This window comes from Dermacentor variabilis, chromosome 3 (assembly GCF_050947875.1).
Source record: "Dermacentor variabilis isolate Ectoservices chromosome 3, ASM5094787v1, whole genome shotgun sequence".
Lineage (NCBI taxonomy): Eukaryota > Metazoa > Arthropoda > Arachnida > Ixodida > Ixodidae > Dermacentor > Dermacentor variabilis.
The window spans coordinates 122,697,278-122,718,304 of NC_134570.1; the positions used below are offsets into that span (position 1 = coordinate 122,697,278).

At 46.3% G+C, this 21,027-nt stretch overlaps 1 protein-coding gene across 1 annotated transcript; it reads left to right on the forward strand.

The window, feature by feature from the left end:
- Positions 1-8,475: 8,475 nt before the first annotated feature.
- Positions 8,476-9,396, forward strand: LOC142574724 (uncharacterized). The gene has a single exon (XM_075683749.1). It carries the CDS (start codon positions 8,476-8,478, stop codon positions 9,394-9,396), a length of 921 nt encoding a protein of 306 aa, XP_075539864.1.
- Positions 9,397-21,027: the final 11,631 nt, after the last annotated feature.

Consider the following 21,027-nt stretch of genomic DNA (forward strand, 5'->3'; position numbering starts at 1 on the left):
GTATCTCTCGGATGTGTGTTCTGGTTGGGAACTCGGGAGGCCTCCCTCGTTATGGTGGCAGCACCGCACTAGGATACGATAGCTGCTGTCACGCGTAACTCGGGTTCCTCGCTCCTCGAATTCCCAACAGTGTCTGTGTTCTGCAGCCTCTCACCAGGCCACTGCCTGCGCCAGCATCCATGTATCCACAGGCTCATCCACAGGTGCTGGTACAGCCCGGTCGCAAATATTTTGTTTTCAGGTCAGGCGGCAGAATCATTTCATGCTGCAAAAGAGAAGTGCCCGACCCTTGCATGAATGTTTCATGTGTATTGGTTATTCTTTTTTGTGTGTCTGCTCTTTGCTTGCTTGTTTGTGGTTTGCTTTCTTTATGTTGCAGGCTCAAGTAAACGGAATTCTGGAGTTGCTGCTCAATTGTCCGATTCTTTTGCATATCCTTTGGTTTCTGTCGGCTTTACAACTCTTGTGTTGGTGCTGTCTTACTCGCATGTACTTCCTTCGATGAAACGGCTGGAAAACCAGACCATTGCAGCGGCACTCTCGGCAGCACCTGCCTGCTAGAGAGCGCGGTCCCCAGGTGGCGGATGAGGCACCTGCTATTGCGCAATACTGCAACGGCAGTGGTGCTTGCACCTCGCGGACCAACAGGCCTTCCTTCTGTTCCCAGATTCCTTTAGGTAGCTTAGCTGAACTTTGTGTTGCAGAACCAGCCTAAATTGGGGAGCTGCATAAACCTGCTGCAGTCATGTTCCCTGAACTTGTGTTCTGTTTCTTGCGACATTGCATTGCGGCTACTGCACACCTCGCGAAAACCAATAAAATGGTCTGTGCACTACGCTAAGGACGTCTTGCGTGCACTCGTTTGATCTCTCCACTACATATTTTTATTTGACGACAGTACTTATCTGCATAATGATTGTGACGACACACGTGCTTTATCAGCCCACCTGGGTTTTGTTTGGTTTGTTTTTTGTGGTGATAAATTGCTGCATGGCCCGAATGTTTACTAGGGGTATCTGAAGCTGCTAACCACATGAGACACGTCTAAGACTTGTCTTAGACAGTTGCTGTGAAACGAACATGCTGGTACGAGGCACTGCTATGCCAAAAATAAATTTTATCGCGCTCATTTTCTTTTTTTTTGCAACATGCAAATGCGACGTCAGTGAAGAATGGCCTTTATATTGCAGCTCTGCCACTGACAGTCAAACATTTAGTTTGGAGATTATACTTGGCTGTGCTCTGCCATGTCCAGGAGGAACTGCCACATTCTTGCTTAGCACTTTGCTTTTGAAAATTTTTGCAGCGTGCACTGGACATGAAAGCTTGTGAAAAATGTAGGGTTGACGGGAGTGGCAGCGGAGCGGTTGGGTAGCTGTTTCGCTGTGGGAGGGATATATCCCTTCGGTTTCCAATAATTTGTGGCTTATATCATGCAGTAGCAGTGCGCTTAGTCCTTTTGTTTTTACCTTAGGGTGTAGGACTGTTTGATTCGTCTGCACCACTCCGAACCAGTTTCACGGCGGTGCACGAGATAGTCGGACATTGTGCACCTTTCCAGCACCTTTTTAAACAAACTGTGTGTTGCAAGGGGCACCACTGCAGCACAAGCTGCATTAGCACAATGCCGGGGTAATGAACACTTTGCAGAAATGTTAATGCGTCAACCTGGAAGCTCACTACGGCCACTTTCCTCGTTGCTAGGCGAGCTACGTTCATATACCGCCTGGGGCGAGGGTACCTGCCGTTGAGTTACAGACACTACACAGCCGACCCGACTCGTAGATTGCGCTTTTTATGGCAGTCGCGAGAACTCGGTCCATATCTTTACGCAGTGCCTTGCTTCCTGCAGCTTTTCTTCAAAGGATTGCAAGTCTCTTTAAACTCCCAGGTATTCCATGTCAGATTGCTCGACTTTTCTCCCCTTTGCCTAAACAGGCGATCAACCAGTTCGTGCTTCTTCTCGTCGAGTGATCATACCAAGTTTGGTTGGCACGCTGTGATGCTGTTTTCAGGGGATGGGCGCAGGGCCTTCACGAAGTACTTGCGAAAGCACGGAAGGAGGTCTACTTCCATTTTACCCGGGAGCGGCATCGCTTGGGCGACAAGAAGTTTCTCGAAGTGTGGGCTCGTCCAGCCGTGATTTTTGATGAATCAGGTGGATACCTCTCCATTAAGTTATGATACATGCTCCTAAGGTCACTCGACTCGGCCGTATGTACCAGTCGATCCACGGGGTTTTGTTTGGCTCAGTGGAACTCAGATCCGGAACAGGGCGTGGCGCACGCTCGTGAGGTCACGCTGCACCGCGAATGGCTTTCGTGGTCTCCATGGTTGTATGCCTTGAGCTATTTTGTGGGAAGGCAGTCCGAGGGTCAGTCAGGCTTGTGTCCTGTAAGACCGACATGGCTGTTTGCGTGTTGAGTGCAGTAACTCAGTTGTGCTTCACCACAGCAGCCCCCGTGTCCAGGAGGGACCATTCGCCTGAACCAAAGCCACCCCCCCCCCCCTGTCAGCCCGGGTAAAGGGAGCGCGGGAGTCAATGTACCGAATGGTGCAGGGTTGATGAGCACATGATAGCTCTGGGAAGCAGCACCTCCGGGTGCCAAGTCTTCTTCCCATCTGACAACGGCGCTACGATAGTGTGCTCCGATACTTGGAGCGGTTTTGTAATCTAAACCATGTACCTTTTTTGAATATATGCCCTTTTCTTCATTCTCGTTCAAACGCTGCTCGGAATCCTTTCTCCCGGCACCTGGCACTGCACCATCGATGGAAACTTCGTTGGCCGCACGGACCCCCGACTTCGCAACAGTAGAAGGCAACGTCGAGATTGACCCCATGGAACTTGGGACGCGCTGACTTCACAACACTGTCAAGGATTTCGCTTTGAAGTTTGGCTACTGGGTTGCGCTCCTGGGGGCTACCCATGTCTTGCGACTCTGCAGTCTCGCAGCCAGTGAGGCATCCCCGGAGAGCAGTTTCCGAGTATACCGACCTTATCTTATCACGCCATTTCTGTTCCGGTAGTGGTGTGTGGTGCGTGTTTCAAAACGAAAGCAGTTTTCTCTTTAGTGTATTTAAATTGGTTATGCGCAAATATTAATTTTGCATGTTTCTGGCTTATATCGGCAATCCTTTTAAAGCTTGCCATTTAGTTGTTTTCTTTTTTCTTTTTTTCGTCTGTGTGGGGATACTTGCGGTATGTAATGATAACCCCATTTGTCCTCTGTCCTATTTCCAGGGTTGTGCGAAAACTGGTTTGTGTCGTATGGTTTCGTATACATATACATAATATATTCTTCCTCTTTGTTGTGTTTGTATATGTTCACACGATTATTAATAATAATACACAGAATCCCACCTGTCACACCATAGTGTGTGACTCTCGCTCAGCCGTTACTAACTTCAGCAAAGGCCGTATTTCTCCCCAAGCTCTTCGCATCCTCTGCCAGGCACCACACTCTAAAGACAGCATAATCTCCCTAACATGGATCCCGGCCCATGCGGGCCCTGTCCACCCACACCTCCCCAATCTCGACGAGGTCACCCACTCCATTGCGCGAGGTCTAGTCAACCGCGCCGGAGTCGCTGGAGATGAGTTGGACACCAGGGAAAGTCTGACAACTTATAACGATCTCGTTAAGGCATTTCACCTCAGTCGCCGAATCTTCCCCCCGCCTCACCCAAAGTTCAGCCGGGCGCAGGCTACCACCCTGCGTCTACTACAAACAAACACGTACCCTTCACCCGCCCGCCTCCACCTTATATTTCCGGACGTCTACACTACCCCCAACTGCCGGTGCTGTGGAATTCACCCGGCTACGCTTCCGCATATGCTATGGGAGTGCCCAGCACTCCCATAGGTCAGCACTCCCATAGGGTTTGGTCGTCGAGGAGCTCCGCCCTCGACGACCAAACCTGGGCGACCCAGCACGCCCGCGATGCGGCGGCGAGGCAAGCCCTCGACGTCCCTTCGTGGGAGGCTTAGGCCCGGCCATCATAAAGTGCTGGTTCTAGAATAAAAGTTTATTCCTCCTCCTCCACAGAATGAGAAGCAAAAAGTTATGTTCGATTTTGATTAATATTTGGGCAAAGTATTCGAAATCCGGATAGCACTTCTTTTTATCTTTGCAGTCGTGAAAAATGAAAACAGCAGCAGCTATGTTGAAATAACAAATGTTTTGAAATTTCTCGATCAGCTCAAAGCTCTCTAATGAAGAATCGGCGTTTAAAACAAAGCGCTGTAATTTGGCTTTCCTGTTACTGTAACTAATAAACTACGCTCATTGCAAAAAAAAGCTAGTTGCTGAAGAGAACAGGTAAATACTATGTTGACTGCATTCTCGCAGCGGGCACGCGAATGTCTTCAAACCTCGGAGCAAGTTTGCCGAAGCACCCTGCATTCTGGACGTGCAAGGAGCTCGCACTCTCCGGCCATTTTCCCTGCGAGCCACGGTACTCGCCGCAAGCCACCACTCCTATAGATGCTATCAATAGCGGAGAGACTCGGGAATTCTTACGCGACGGACGTTAAGCGGTTTCTTAGACTGAAAAATTGTGCAGAACCAAAGTACATTCTGGAATCCATGCGAAGCGAAGCTTTCGTGAAGCATTCATTGAAATACAATGAATTTGCCCGTTTCCTTCCAGCACCTTTCCGTAAAAGAAACTGGCGCGCGCGCGTGCGTGCTCTCGCACACTGGTGCTGCGTCTGCATTGTGACAACTTATTTTGGCTTGTTTGTACCATGTGTACCATATGTACTATATAATCATTTTTAACGGATGGCGATCACCTCAAAGGGCTAGTGGTCGTCGCCATGGATAGAAATATACGTGGGACTTGAAATGTGTGATCGTGGTTTTATGGATAGAGCAGTGGACTGGCTGGAGTTCGATTCAGAATGGGGCACGTAATTCAATTTTCCTTTTCTTTCTTTAGATGCGAGCCTGCCGGCAGGATAGTAGTAGCATCCACGCATCCAGAGGTCACGGTCAAGATTCCTGAATGGTTCGCAAACAAGGTTTCGCTTCAAGTGTAGTAGAGCTATTCGCTAGCAAGAATAACTGAGTAGTGTACTAATTACGCTGTTTTGAAGAGTACTTTAGCAAAATACCAATTACGAAAAAAGAACGGCGATAAATAGGAATGACGGCGTCGTTCCGCTTAGGCTTTATAAATAACTTATATATGATTTCTTTCTGGATGGAAGCGAGTCCTTTTCTTTCTTTTTTTTTGTACTTTAGAAGGGAATTGTAACGAACTTTTCCTATCTATTTTTTTTTTCGTCACACGACATGCAGATCGTGGCGGCTGTGTTGCCACACTACACCCATTTATGGGAGAACGTCTGAAAACTTTATGGACACCACCAATTTCCGGAAATAAGAATTCAGCCACAATACCGACGTATTCTATTCTGGGTAAAGGCGAGTCCCCTTCTTTGGTGAGTTATGGCGAGGCTTTTATTAGTTTTTTTTTTGTCTCCTAAGCAGACAAGGGATCAGTTTGCGGCCTCTACGGACAACATTTTGGTTTCGGTACTACTGGGCACGCATTCAGCAAACATGTACATTTTCAACACATAACACTGATCAGCTGTTAAGGTCTAGGTAGGATTGTGACTCGCCACTTCAACAAAAATCAATCTGTCGTGCGTGACGCATGTTTGGTACATTTGGGCGTGGCGTTGTGCCCGCTCGCAGACGTTTACTGCCGCACCCTTTTGTGTAGATGTCTATTGTGTTTCGGGTCCCCCAGTAGCCCGGAAAGACGCCCGAGAGAAAACACGTGCGTTTCTGTAGTGTTCTGTTAAACCTACCGTCCCCCTTAGTTTACAAAGGATACAAATCATCGCCCAGTGTGCTGCTATACCCGTCCGTGGGGGAACCTGCACTCACTGACCACGGCGCCGTCTTTGAAAACGTCGCTTTTTCTTGTGAAATGGACACGCAACCAAAAGCGACCGAAGACATCCAGAAGGTCCATCCAACCTGCCGCTTTGAAAAGAACGAAAACGAGCCAATTATAGCGTGCACTTATCGTGATTGTTTAACCTCGCCGTGCATTGGCATTACGTCAGCGATTCGAGCTGTCTTGTACAATTTCTCTTATCTCTCGAATGTCACCAAGAAGGGGATGTTATCTTGTGGTGATGTGCTGTGCAGGGATGTGAAGCGATATCGGCTCATATTAGGTGCCGCAACGTTGAGGCGAACGAAAATAGTGGAACAGGGGGACCTATTTTTTGTTCATCACAGCCATGTCACGGCCACAGATACTGAAGCCAAGGAAAGTGTAGGAAAATTTATTTGTAGTTCTCATTTAGGTGCACAAAAAAACTTGGAGGACGGTTCAGCTTCGCCTTTAAGAGTGGAACGCGACAACATTCGAAGACTCCTGACTGCTTCTCACGCTTCCCGGCAACTGGAGCGTATGTAACCGTAACATTTACCGGGTAATGCTGGCCGCGAACGCTATGCATGAAGGCGGGCTTTGTGGTAAAAACACGGCCTCTTGCGTGAGCCGTGATGCGGCGGAGGCGAGCGCCAGGAGAAGTTATTGGAATGAAGCCGGCGCGCCGCTCCGTTGCCTCCAAGACACCCGCGCACCGGCGCACGCTAATGGCGGTCGCCGCGGCCAGTCTGGGATTTGTAGAAACGATGGAAAAGGATCTGAGTTCTTGAGTAACAGAATTGTTTTCTCGTATACTCAAATTACAATCCGAGAGCTATCTTGTCTGAAGGTTGTAACGTGTGTCGTAGCTTACGAACTTAAATTTTTTACTCGATTTTTTTTACCCGCTTTGAAAGTTCGTGATGATGAAGTTAGGTTCGAATACAGAGGTGTTCATTCGAAGATGGCTAGAGTTCTTAGCTAATCCGCGGATCTTCCAGACCAGGATCTCCTCAGCGAGCTGAAGTTCTCTGGCAGGATCCAAAGGATCCCCGAAGAATACGTGCCGGGGTATTCTGGCATTGGTACAGGGAACCGGTGCATTCGTATGCACATGAAGCGGCCCGTTCCTAACCTTCTTAGCGTAGGTGAGCGGGTTGTTCAGTTCAAGTACGAGGGACTTGTTCGTTTATGCCGTAGGTGTAACTTCGAGGGTCACCACGCTATATAAGAGTCAGCACATTGCCTAAAACACGATAACATGAAAGTAATGTTTCCATCGATGTTGTTAAGCAACAGTGTGTATTTGGCAATTGAAACCTTCATTGCCTTTAATGTTCAGCGTCCTATTGCCACACACATAGGCAGCTTTGTAGAAAGGATGGATATGTTGTTCAATGCCTTGAACAGCTCCGCAGTGCGCATAAAAAAGCCGAAAATGAGACACACCACTATCGCATGCACAACGCGCATTTTCTCTTCTAAGGAATGTATCCTTCAAATCCTGGAAGTTCGACTGCTCTCGCCAACCTAGGACTATATTTAGATGGCGGGTCACAATCAAAGCAATCTTGTTGCTGTTGCAAGACTTCCAGCGATTTTTCATTTTCAGTTATTTGTAACACGGCGACTGAATCAGAATCCCCTTGAGGATATGTTTGGGCTCATGCAGCAGCAGCAAGGTAGCAATGAAACCCCAAGCATGTACTAGTTTTCTGCCGTACTGTTGTACCCTACCCCGTGCCTATCATCGAGGCGACGGGAGCAGCCATACAACTTGCACCACGTGCATATCAGCGAGGCCACGGGAGCTCCCACGTCTCCGCGACGAATCAAGAATTCGATGCGAGTGACGTCAGCACCTGCCAATCTGCTTCTTGCCGACGAGGGGTCGCCAAAGGGACTTAAGAATAAAAATCCAAGAATATAGAGAAAGCCCCACAATTGCATTTCTAAGACACGATTGCTATAATATATAATCATTATTCGGGTTAATTTTGAGCGGATGGCTTTATTTTTGGGCAAAGGCTGCTGCAACGCGGTGCTCCCCAGACGACTCCACGCCGAATCGGCTCCTGTAACGCACGGAAGTGACGTCACTAAATGTCAACGTCACATGCACGCGTATTTCTGTTTTTTCGAGGGCGCGTGGTTTGATTGTTTGTACGCACGTGACATTCAGTACGCATCCCGTCAGCCGCGCTTGCGGGTCGTGCTTTTCTGCTGCCGAACCCAAGGCCTAGTTCTGCTGCATCCTCGCAAGCCTTTGACATCATCCTTTTATATGCGCGAAAGCTGCTTTGCAGGGTTATTTTATATTTGCTAGCGTTATTTATATCTATTCTAATAAGTATTTTGATGGTATTTTGATTGTGTTAGTCGCGTATTTGCCGATCTTGCTCTCCTTGTTCGCGACCGCTTGCTTTGTTCAACCCTAGCGCGGATTTCTCGGATTCAACGTATATATAGTGCTGACTAGAAGGTAGCCTCCTTTCGTTTGTGAAAAAGCTCAGATTTATTTTCTCGCAGTCTTTTGTTTTTCTTCTAGGTGTCATTTTAGATTGCACTGCTTGCAGCATGACACGTGTTTTGGTTGCCGGTGCCTCGATGGTGAAATACGCGGACCAGTATTTCCCACCGCGTCGTAGTTTGTCAGTCAGTGTTGCCGCGCACAGAGGAGTAAGGATTGAGCATTTGCTGTCGATGATTGCTGACAAGCTAGCTGGTTTTGATGTTGTCATTGTGCATGTTGGCACTAACAACACTGTTGACAGTGTCAGCGTGTGCACGGACAAGTATCGCCAGCTCGCTCAGGGGATCATTGAGAGAAATCCCATGGTGCCTGTAGCTTTTTCTGCCATTCTTCCTCGGGGGCAGAATCAGTACAGCTCATGGGAAGCTCAGTCCTCATGGTTGCATGAACTGAATGATAACTACAAAAAGAGTAACACTGCCCTGATGCAGTACTGCCACGAGTGCGGCTACACATTCCTGGGTGGTCTCGTGGACAACTGGCCCAGTTGCCTGAGCAGAGATGGTGTCCACCCGAGCCGCTTTGGTAACAAGGTGCTGGCAGACTTCCTGTACCAGGGGGCCTGCACCCTGTCCATCCATCTGGAGAGAAGCCGCATCGAGCAGTCCTACAAGGAGACCCAGGCACCTTCTTCATGGACCAGTTGGACTCGGCAGGACAGCATCCCTGCCATCTCCGAGGCTGACTTTCCCCCGCTTGGTTTGCATATTTTCATTTCTTCGCAAGCAGCAAGTGGACCTTCCACAGCACCAGCTCCGGTCTGGAAAGCCAGCACTGCTCCCTTGCAGAGGCACGGCACCAACCAGCTTACCAGAACCCTTCAAGGTGCTGGATTTTCACGTGTTGGCGGTGTCCGTGTCCGTTGCAAGGGAAGCAAGGCTTGGTTCACCTGGGACAGCCTGCCTTCCCCCACTTTCCATGGCACAAGTGTACCAAGTAGGGGAAAAGCCGAGGAGGTCTGCTGAGCCAATGATCCCTGGTCGAGGTGCAAGCACCACTTGTGTCTGGAAAACTAGGAGAGCCACACAAAAGCATGAGAGTGCTCCTGTTGTGTGCTCACCTGTGGGGGAAGGAGAGGCCAGTGCTCAAGAAGCAGCTGTGCCAGAGGCTGTCTCCCACTGTGGCGACAGGGAGTGGAAACTGGTAGTATCGAGGAGGAGGCGGAAGGCTGCAGCACTGCACAAGCAAGAATGGAGCTGTGACCTGGCTGCAGACAGGAAAGGCAAAGTTCTTGCTGTGACAGCTGCCAAGTTCTTGAAGTTCGCTTCACCTTCGAGAGCAGTTGTAAGCCAGAAACAGACATGCATTGACAGTATAAAATCTGAGTCTGCTCCTTCTGCTGTCTCTGGTAGCAAGCTTGAAGGACAAGCCAGTGCCCATCATGACGCCATTTGTGATAGTTTGGCAAGGTGCAGCATGCGGCTAGCAGGCAGAATAAAGACTGCTTGGTAGTTGCTATGGCTGAGTGCAGACCTGTCATAAATGGTGTTCCAAATGAGGTCATTGTCTGCAAATGCCGTAGGTCAGAAACAATGCAAGATGGAGGGCAGATGACGAGCAATCCTGGCACAGAGGCTGGTGACCTTGACAAAGCTGCGCGCGTTGCTCCCACGCGACGTAGGTGCTGTGAGGCTGCTTTGACATCCAGCTGCAGGCCTGCCAGCTTTGATGCCCAGGCTGTTTGTGAAGGAGCTGGTGCTAACACAACCAGAGTTCCTAACACTGTCACTTTATTGCATGGTGGAGGCAGCAAAGTTTATTTAAATGCAACATTTGATAATTTTATTTCTTTTAGGCAAAGCTTTGATGAATGGTGCAGGGAGGGCAAGCACATAGTCACAATAAATAGGTCTCATAGAAGTTCATTTGCAACAGAATCTAAAGAGTTTGAGTATATTAGGATTTCATATAGCTGTGTTCATGGTCGTGCTATAAAACCAAGAGGCACAGGAAAGCGACCCAAGCAAGCATACAATGGTACTGGTTGTGAAATGGCAGTTTCAGTAAGCTTGTGCAAATCACCTACTCTTCACTACAAAATAACCAAGCTGCTAGCTAAGCATAATCACGCCACGAAGTATTATGACTTGTATCCTCAAAGCAGGCTTCTAAGCGATGCAGAGAAGGTAGAATTCTTTGATTTCGCCAAATGTAATAGTGGCCCAAAGTATTTTAAAAATTTGGTCGAACAGAAAACGGGCAAGAAATTAACTACAAAAGATGTTAACAATTACAAGCAAAGGTTTTCTATTCCTATTCGCAACGAGCAGGCTCGCAGAGAAATGGTTTCAGAAAAAATAGACACCTTGTTAGCAAATAATCCAAACTGAGTCATTCACTATGAAAAGAATCGAAGTAATAACCTGCAATTTGTGCTACTTCAGGCAACGCACATGCGTGAGCTATTGGGAAAGTACCCAGAGATTTTATTTATTGATGGAACATATAAAGGCAGTATTGAAGGCTATATCTTGTACTCTATATTGGTTGAAGATGGTGGAGGTCGTGGGAGACCTGTGTGTTATGCCTTTTTGCAAAATGAAACGACCGAAATTGTACAGGCTATGTTTGCCAAGTTTGCAGAGTTTAACCCGTTCATTGTATCTGCTTGCAGAGTAGTCATGATAGATAAATACATGAACGAGCTACGCATTTTGACCAAGATTCTTCCTAATTCTGAAATTTTGTTGTGTGCATGGCATGTGCTGCAATGCTTTCAGCAGAAAGTCAATGAGAAAGCTAGACTGCAGCGTGATCAGTTACTCCCTCTGTTAAATAAAAATTGTTTATTCCTTCACTGTGCAGGACAGGCTTGCTGAGCTCGAAGCTATGGCATCTAAAGAATTATTTCTTATTACATGCAGAACTGGCACTCCTGTAAAGAAATGTGGGTACATGCATATCGGCAGAAACTTCCTACATTTGGTAATAACACGAATAATCGCATTGAGTGTCACAATCAAAAGATTAAAAGTTGTCTCACTTCAAACATGCATTTGGTTCAAGCCATAGAAGCATTAGTAAGTTATATTGAGAAGGACTTTTTATTTCTAAAATTTTCCAAGCTTAAGGAAATGAAGCTGAACCTAAATGTAAGTGATGTCAGTGAGCCATTTCAACTAGACTTAGCCCGTAATTGCACTTCTAAGGCCACAAGTAAAGAACTTGAGCAGTATGAACGGTTTAAAGAAGTAGGTTATCTGGTTACTTCCACTGCTAATTCTTATGTAGTGGCTTCAGCAAGTTCTGAGCACAGTGTTTCATTATGCCTGACGCGTTGCATGTGTGCTTTTTATAATCAGTACAGTTTGCCTTGTGCACAAATTATAGCAGCTCGCCATTTTGCCCAGCAAGACCTTTTTGACAAAGCATGCATACCAGACAGGTGGTCTAATGATCATTTCCTGAGTGACAGCTGCATGGTCTCAAGTGCTACACCAGTGGTGACAAGCAGCGTTCAGCTGCTGCCATCTGTGAAGCTCGACGCTGCTCAAGAAAAGTATTCTTACACCTACAAGAGGCTTTGTGAAATGTCCAAGACTGTGGCTAATGTATTATCTAATTGTGGTGAGAAGGAGCTAATGGAAAAACTTGCATCATGCGAGGCATTCTTCAGAAACCACCTTTCCTAGTAATCAAATCAAAGTTAGCTTACAAGGTACACTAGCTCCATTACCCCAATTGACTGCTGCAAGCAGTTGCAGGCATTCGAATAGTACAAAACTTGTTGTGCCTTTGGTAAAAGCAAGAAGAGGACGGCCAAAGAAAGTCAAAGCTGTTAAGCGTAAGTTTTTGCCGTCGCAAAAGCAAATGGTAAGCCTTGCAATTGTGACAGCAGACAAGTTAAATGTCTGCAAACGCTACTCTCTTTCAGATGCCGATTTAAATGCTTTAGTACAGGTCACCTCAATATCAGACAGCGTGATTAACGTAGCACAATACTTGATTCATGAAAGGTTTCCTGACTGGGATGGCTTTCAAGATGTGCTGCTTTGCCATCGTTTACTATTTACTAAAGTAGAAAGCCCTTTTATCAAATCTTGCATGTCCGAAATCCCGATCACTGGCTCACGGTAACCAATGTTGACGCTGATGAAAACACAGTCTTTGTATATTACTCAATTGACCAAAGTACTCCTTCTGATGCCATCAGGCAAATCTGTCACATGCTCAAATTGCAGTCACCAACGCTGACTATTTGCACTAAAGGGGCACAAAACCAGTGCAACACGCTTGACTGTGGCTTGTTTGAAATTGCAAATATGTATTATTTAGCATCAGATAGGAGACCAGAAAATTTAAACCTTAGTCAGAGTATGCGCAGACATTTGCCTAAATGCATACAAAAAGGCAACATGGAAGATTTTCCACTCACAAGCTCCCCCACTACTCGTGTGCGGCCGAAAGATTGTATTTATGAGTTGCATTGTGTACGCAGGCAACCGCTGTATGGCAGAAAAGCACTGGACATTTCTTGTGCATATTGTTCAAAAACCTTTCACAGGGAATGCCTTCGCCTTTTACCAGATAATATGGATAAAAAAGTAATTGTGTGCTCTAACTCATGTTTGGCTAGTGCCAAGGAAAAAATCCACACTTGTAATACGTAGCATTTTTCTCTTTGTACAGCTTTAGCCAAACCTGACTATAACAAACCAGTATAAAGTGAATAATCCTGTATATTGCACACACAAAACTTCCTGACTGATACTCATGCAAAAGACTCACTTGTAACAGAGGCCTTTCTTTCGTACTTTTTTTTAAATTATGCCTAAACGTTAGAACACTCGGAAACATACCAGCAGTGTACTTCAAGCAAGCTCCTATCGAGTCTTTATTTTGAGTGACTGGCAAGCTGTTTAAGGCTAAAGATTGCTGTCTACTACGCATGGTTTTGTTTACAAAAATGTAGGTAACTCGGACTTAATTTTTCCACTGAGGACAACAAATTCATGTAGGACAAACACAATACAAAAGTTTGTTTCCTTTCGTTATAGGCGCGTTTGGATTTAAAGAATTACCTGATATAATGAACCTATTTTTAGTGCATAGGCCAGTTTGTTATAATCGGGTTTCAGTGTACCTACAAGCTACCAGTAAACACTGACCCAAACCGGTGATGTGAAACTTTTATTGTTCCAGAGCCCCGTTAGCAATATGCCTGTATACTTCAATGCTGTTAAGAGGTTTATTTGTTCATTATCAATGCATTAACTTAGATCCATTAGCACCTGTGCAACTGCTTTATGGTTACCTGCGGCATCGGGATTGCTAAGGCCCAACCACAAGGAACAAGTTTCCAACATATTTTTGGCCGGCTATTTGATTTGACGTGGGCACAATTCAGCATCTAGAGCATCAACCCCAGCATCTCATCGTTCTTGGCGATGGCAGCAGGCGTCAACAATCCGTCAGGAATGTGTTTCTTGTGGTTGAAGCTTTAATGTGGGCAGGTTCACTTTGTATTATTCAATTTGCCAACAACTGTGCACTTGGGAGAGCCCTCAAAATAACCCCACAAGATCCTTTTTTTGAAATGGATGGGACGAAAATATACTTCATTTTTCATCCGCCACACTTATTGAAGTGTACTAGGAACAACTTGCGGAAGTATGGCCTCAAGGTTGGCAAGGATGTTGTTTCATGGAAACAAAAACTCAAGATATACGAGTCCACCCACCACTTAAAGCTCAAATACGTGCCTAAAGTCACTAACAAGCATTTGTACCAGACTCCTTTCGACAACATGAAAGTAAAGTTCGCCTCGCAGGTCTTCAGCAACAGTGTGTATTTGGCAACTGAGGCCTTCATTTCATTGCTTTTAATGTTCTGCCTCCTACTGCCACACACACGGGCAGCTTTGTAGAAAGGATGGACAAGCTATTTGATGCTTTGAACAGCTCCGCAGCACGTATAAAAGAGCGAAAAATTAGACATGCCATGACCTCGTCCACAGAGCACATTCAATTTTTAAAGGCTTGCGTGCCTTGGATCCAGTCCTGGAAGTTCGATAGCCCTCGCCGGCCTACGACTATATATGGATGGCAGGTAACAATCAAGGTAATCGAAGCTGTGGCAAGATCTGCACCACTCCTTTAATTTTCAATTCTTGCTAAACCGGCGACTCAATCAGGACCCAATTGAGAATATGTTCGGGCTCATTCGGCAGCAGGATGGTTGCAAACTCGAACGGCAAACTCATTGACGCCGACGATAAATCAAGGCATACAAACTATTCTGAAGAAGAGGGCGGCACTGTGACTTTTCAATGTAAGCCATGCTCCCCGTCATCATGTACCCGGAATTCGTTCTCAATCCTAAGGCTGGACCATTTCATTCTTTATGGAGGGGCTTGTTAATAATGCAGCACGTAAATATTTTTGCATAAATAACCTAATCTTGGAACACCCTCTGTGCTCTGCGGGCCATCTCTTCAACTATGCCTAAAAAGAAAACTGCGCTTGGGTCAACGTTGCACGTGAGTGCGCGATCCCTTCATGCAACCCGAATCCCCGAGCACGCCGCCGGCCTCCTCTCCACGACCTCACTCGCCGAGCGCTCAGACCTTTTCTTGTCTAGGTGGTGTTGGCAGGACGTGTAAACCCCATGCAAGCGATTTCTCGCGCGACAGCGACGCGATGGAGATGGCAGTCGCGTTAGCTCGTCGCCCAGAAGTGAAGCTCCAAGCGAGCGACCGCTTCGCGCGACGGCTTTCCAGTGTTGCCGGTATTAGGGGATCGAGTTAGCGCCAACCCTGATCTGGCATTTGCTACAATAATTTAACTTCATATTTCGCTGCACAAAGCAACATAAAGTATTTCTGAAGGTCTTGCAGTATGTTGTTTTTTTTTTGTTTGTTTACATATCAAAATTCGGTAGTTCGCTCGATCCGTCCGCGACGCGCGGCGAACGCTGCAAAACGCTGCCCGCTTCCTCATCCCGCCCGCGCTACCTGAACCCAGCTGAACCGCCGGTGTCATTTTGCTGTTCGAGCCTGCGACCATTTTTTTCTGTCCCCGCTGTAAAGATTTCTGTGCGTGTGATGGAGCGACGTAGGAAACTAGCTGCTTTACAGCTACTTCTGATAATGAAGAGGAAGCAGTCGCTGTCCCGCAAGCACTGGGTTCGGCCGGTCTGGGCGAGCGAACGGACGAAATCGAGTTCTTCACAGCGGTAAGAGACAAAGGACTTAATGCGTCAACGCAGCACAACTTCATGTGCTTTCATTGCCTTTTACAGATGAAGCTCATGAAGAACGGCGACGACTCGCTGTTCTTCAAGTTCTGCAGGATTTCGCCGGAGACATTCGACGCTCTCCACGACATGGTGCGGGACCGGCTGTCGAAGGAATGGGTCTGCCGAGAACCGATTTCGTCTGGCGAGCGCCTCGCACTGGCGCTGCGGTATAACCATTTTGTCACTTCAGTAGTTCTTAGATTCGGTAAAAACTGGCCGTTCACCAGCACAAAACTCTAGTGCGTCGATCCTGCTATATGATCTTGTGTGCTTTCAGATACCCGTCGTCCGGTGTGCTCGTGCGAGATGCAGCAATGTCCTTCAGAGTGGGGCTGGAGACTGCCTGCAAGGCGATCCACCTGACGTGCAATGTGCTATGGGAGGTGTTCTCCCCTGTGTACATGAAGGTGTGCTTAAAATATTTTCATAGCATGGCACAAGCTGGAGTGGTACCAATAAGCACGATCTTACGTTCACACTTACCGAGCAATGGCTCAGTATTAGTCGCCTTTCTGAGCATTTTGTGTGGATTTCAATCAATATTTGTGTTTTTCAATATTGTTTAGCATGAATGTCTAAGATGGTACAGAACATGCATGTCCTTAGAAAATGGATCATGGCTTAAAGTACTACATGCATATACATATAAGAAGCCAACAAACACTGACACCAAGGACAACATAGTGGAAATTACTTGTGTTTTAATAAACGAAATAAAGACACGATAAATTAATGGAAATGAAAGTAGATGAAAAAACAACTTGCCGCAGGTGGGGAGCGATCCCACAACCTTCGCATATCGCATGCGATGCTCTGCCAATTGAGCTAGCGCGGCGCCATTTCCCCGTACACTTTCCTGGGTATTTATGTTTCTTAGAACCCAGGGAGCGGTAGCAAGCGGCACCACTCACAAACTTTAGCGGTGGATGTGGAACATCCTTTCTGCCTCAGGCGTCACGAGAACGTGATCTTTTTGTGTGAAGGCAACCGGTCAAATCACACCCAAAAAGATCACATTCTCGTGACGCCTGCAGCAGAAAGGATGATCCACATCCGCCGGTGTCAGTGTTTGTTGGCTTCTTACGATATGACTAATAAAAATCGAGCCCCTCGGTGAACCCCCTTTCTTCTCGTTTACATGCATATACAAAGATATAAGAATAAATAAGCTGAAACCAGCAGCAGAAAGTGTACTCTGTGTGACAGTGAGATTTGCGGTAGCTGATGTAGCGGCATAACTTAAATAACACTATATATACAGAGCATGACCAGTACTCACCTATGGGGCAGAAACCTGGAGGCTTACGAAAAGGGTTCTGTACATGTGTATACCGATGGCTCTGTCACACCATATGCCTCCACTGCAGCCTTCGTCATTCCACATATGATCATCGCTCGCCGGTTTAAACTAGACCATAGCTCAACATCAACTGCCGCAGAACTTGTTGCTATCCGGAAAGCACTTCGATTTCTCTCCGAGGAGCGTCCTCACGCATGGACGATATTCTGCGATTGCAAGCCAGCTCTGCAAACGATTGACTGTGTCCTCAGACGGGGCCCGTATCATTCTATGGCTATAGAAATTACAGAGTATCTCGACCACGCAACTAGAAATGGCCACAATGTCACCTTTCAGTGGATACCGTCACACTGTGGCGTGATAGGGAACGAACAGGCAGACGCTGAAGCAAAAACTGCTTTAGATAATGCTTGTGAAGTACGCATTCCGTTCTCACGAACAGACACAAACGCCCTACTTCGTCGCGTAAACCACAACTCTACGTTGGAACACTGGGCCCAACCTGATCGACGACACAAGCGATTACACAAATGGGACCAAGAAATGCGATTTCGTATGCCTCAAAAGTTCAATAGAAACCACACGAGCATGGTGCACCGGATTCGCCTTGGTGTCGCATTCACCAACCGTTATAGAAATATGATAGGTGCCAGTGATACTAGCCCAAACTGTGAATGCTGTGAGGTGCCAGAAACACTTGAACATATATTTTGCGTGTGTCCCGCGTACGCGCAAGAACGACAGCAACTTGTCTCTTCCATAGCAAACATCCATGAGAGACCGCTATCGGACGAGTTTCTTTTAGGTCCTTGGCCTAATGCAACCAGCGCAGCCCTGGTCACAAGAGCCGCTGTAGCTTTTCTCCAAGCCACTGGGCTGGACGCACGCCTTTAGAGATACCACAACTCTGTGAATTTGTATATACGCATCTCTTCCTTATACCATCATCATTCATCAGCCCTTTCCCTCCCCGTCCCTTTTCCCCAGAGTAGAGTAGCAGGCCAGAGCAAGTTATAGCTCAGGCCGACCTCTCTGCCTTTCTGTAAATAAATTTCTCTCTCTCTCTACTCAAATTGAGGACGACACAACGAGCTATGGAAAGAAGAATGATAGGTGTAACGTTAAGGGATAAGAAAAGAGCAGATTGGGTGAGGGAACAAACGCGAGTTAATGACATCTTAGTTGAAATCAAGAAAAAGAAATGGGCATGGGCAGGACATGTAATGAGGAGGGAAGATAACCGATGGTCATTAAGGGTTACGGACTGGATCCCAAGGGAAGGGAAGCGTAGCAGGGGGCGGCAGAAAGTTAGGTGGGCGGATGAGATTAAGAAGTTTGCAGGGACGGCATGGCCACAATTAGTACATGACCGGGGTTGTTGGAGAAGTATGGGAGAGGCCTTTGCCCTGCAGTGGGCGTAACCAGGCTGATGATGATGATGATGATGATACAGAGCATGAGGGTACATAGGTGAATAATGCAGCAGTAAAGTCTGCCGGTGATTGGTGTGCGTCAAAGTTCAAATCTGTATTATGCAGCCTCCAACAGAGGGAGAATGGAGGGACATGGCCTTAGGATTTGGCAGCCGTTGGCAGTTCCCGAATTGTCTGGGTGCTGTGGACGGCAAGCATGCGAGGATTAGATGTCCAAGAAAGGCTGGGAGCCTGTACTTCAACCATAAGGTATGGAACAGAACATTGCAGTAGTGCATGCTGCATATTTGCTGCTGAAGGGTCAGCTTTGCAAATGCAGACTCCTAAATTTGACAGGAGTATTGTATGGGAACAACCTTGTGCATAAGACACAGCCTACTGCTTTCAAATGATATTGAGAAAAGCCTGTTTGTACTAAAATAGTATACTAGTACATACTTAAAAAGCACAATTTTATACTACGATAATAATCAATCATTCAAATTTTCATTGTAGTGCCCAGGAACAGCTAGAGAGCGTTTGTACTGGTGCACTTAACGAGCTTTAGGGAATATATAATGTCATGGACCACCTTATACAGGAACAAAAGGTGCGATTAATTAAGACTTGAATCTAGAGGTGCGAGTTGAAGTATATTTGAGAAAGCTCAACTGTGGTTGCCAGAATGGCAAAAGTGGTGCTTGAAGATAGGCATCAATTTATTCTGGATGCGTTCAATGAGGTCAGAATTAGATTTGGTCACTGCACCCCCCTCCTACAGAGGCATACTCTAGTAGTTCGAGGCACACAGCAGAATTTCAGAAACACAACAGGTGAGTGGAAATCATGCAATATACGGCATGCAATTCCAAGAGCGTGAAGGGCATCTTGTGTAATTATCTATGTGACGAGAAGCTTAGCATTTTGTCGAAGTACACACGAAGATCTTTAATTTCATAGACCCTAAGGAGTGGAGCATCACGTAGGGTGTACCAAATTTCACATGGTGCGTTTTGTGCATATAACTTAATGTCATAGTGTTGGAAGCATTTAAGAGTACTTATTGTTTCTGCACCAGTTTGAGAGTGAAAAAATGTCTTTTTGGAAGTCGATGCAGTGGTGAGCACTGTTGACAGTCTGAAATAGTTTTAAGTTGTCGGCACACAAAGTCATGCCGTTCATTTATTAAAACGCTCTTAGCACTAACAGAAAGCGAGGAATCCCATATCGATTCAAACACCTGACGCACTGAAGAGGATAGATATAGGTCGGCAGTTAGTAACTGCACATCCAGCACCTGATTTGTGCATGGGCAATGCTCATGCTACCTTCCGAGTGCTAGAAGAGGTACTAGACTTTAGGGAACTATTGAAGATGCTTGTGAGAACGAGGAACAAGTATGCTTCCATACGTCTTAACCCTTTCAGACAGCACTTTATCCCGTTGATTGAAAAGTTGCTTTCACCACATCTCTTGCATACTCAGAATCGTAGAAAGTGTACAGCTGCAGCAAATATTAAGAATTTTCAATTGTTTAGCGTGTTTTGTCAAGTTTACAAAATTTCGACTCCATGCGAAAACTCACTACACGAACACAAAATATGAAAACATGTACTATTTCGTGTTTTGAAAAGTTTGAAAAGCACTTATCCAGCCACTTGACAATTATGCCTGGTGCACGAAATTGTAAAAAACAATGAAAGAAGTGAACCCGCTACATACAACGTACTGACACAGAGTAACAACACCCAGCCGTCTACGTTCCCACTCATTTTGTTAAAACATTCTGCACGTTATTCAAAATTGCAGCACAGTTCCGATAATAAGTGTTTCAAGATGTGTGAAACACATTTTAAATACCATTACTTTCATCAGTGATTTTGCTATTGATGCACGCTCCTGCTGTGCCCAATTGTGTAGACAGCGTCTCAAAGGGTTAAGCTCTGTGGAGGAAATACCATCAACACCACAAGAAAGGGAAAGTTTAAGGCAAAGTTTAAGGCACTTCATATACTTGAAAACGAGGTTTTCATTGACTGTTAGCATACACTGTGCCAGACTGAGAAGGAAGGTTACTTGAAGCATATTTCACACTATATAGCAAACAGAAATGTTCTGCAAAGGCATCAGCAGTGTTCGAGACAACACCACTATTTTCATGAGGAAGACGTACATCTTTGGCACTCTTTTTAGAAGGGAGAGCCCACAAAGCTCCAGAAACATTTTGAATTATGTGTCACGCTGGCTTCGACACAATCAACGTGGTCAAAGTGATGATTCTAATAATAATCTTAGTGGTAACTTGGCACACTAGACTAAGAAGAAGGCTGATGCCTGTATGTTAGAGCATCTGATAACCAGCCATCTAGAGCAGGAATTGGCAGGATGCAGAAGACACTTCCTTCTCCTCCACGTGCACACCCACTTGCTCAATAACACAGCACGGTACACACGCACACATTCGACAGGTGCACAACACACAGGAGTGCTAATTCAGTCTGGTTCCAAGGAAGGAGAATCCAAATCGCCAGGGGGGTGGAGAGAAAGCTTTGCATGCGAGATATAATCATGGAGTTGTGGTGTCGGGCCATAGAGGCGTGATGAGGGCTCAGGCTGTGCTGACCACTTGTTCAGACGAACTGAAGAAA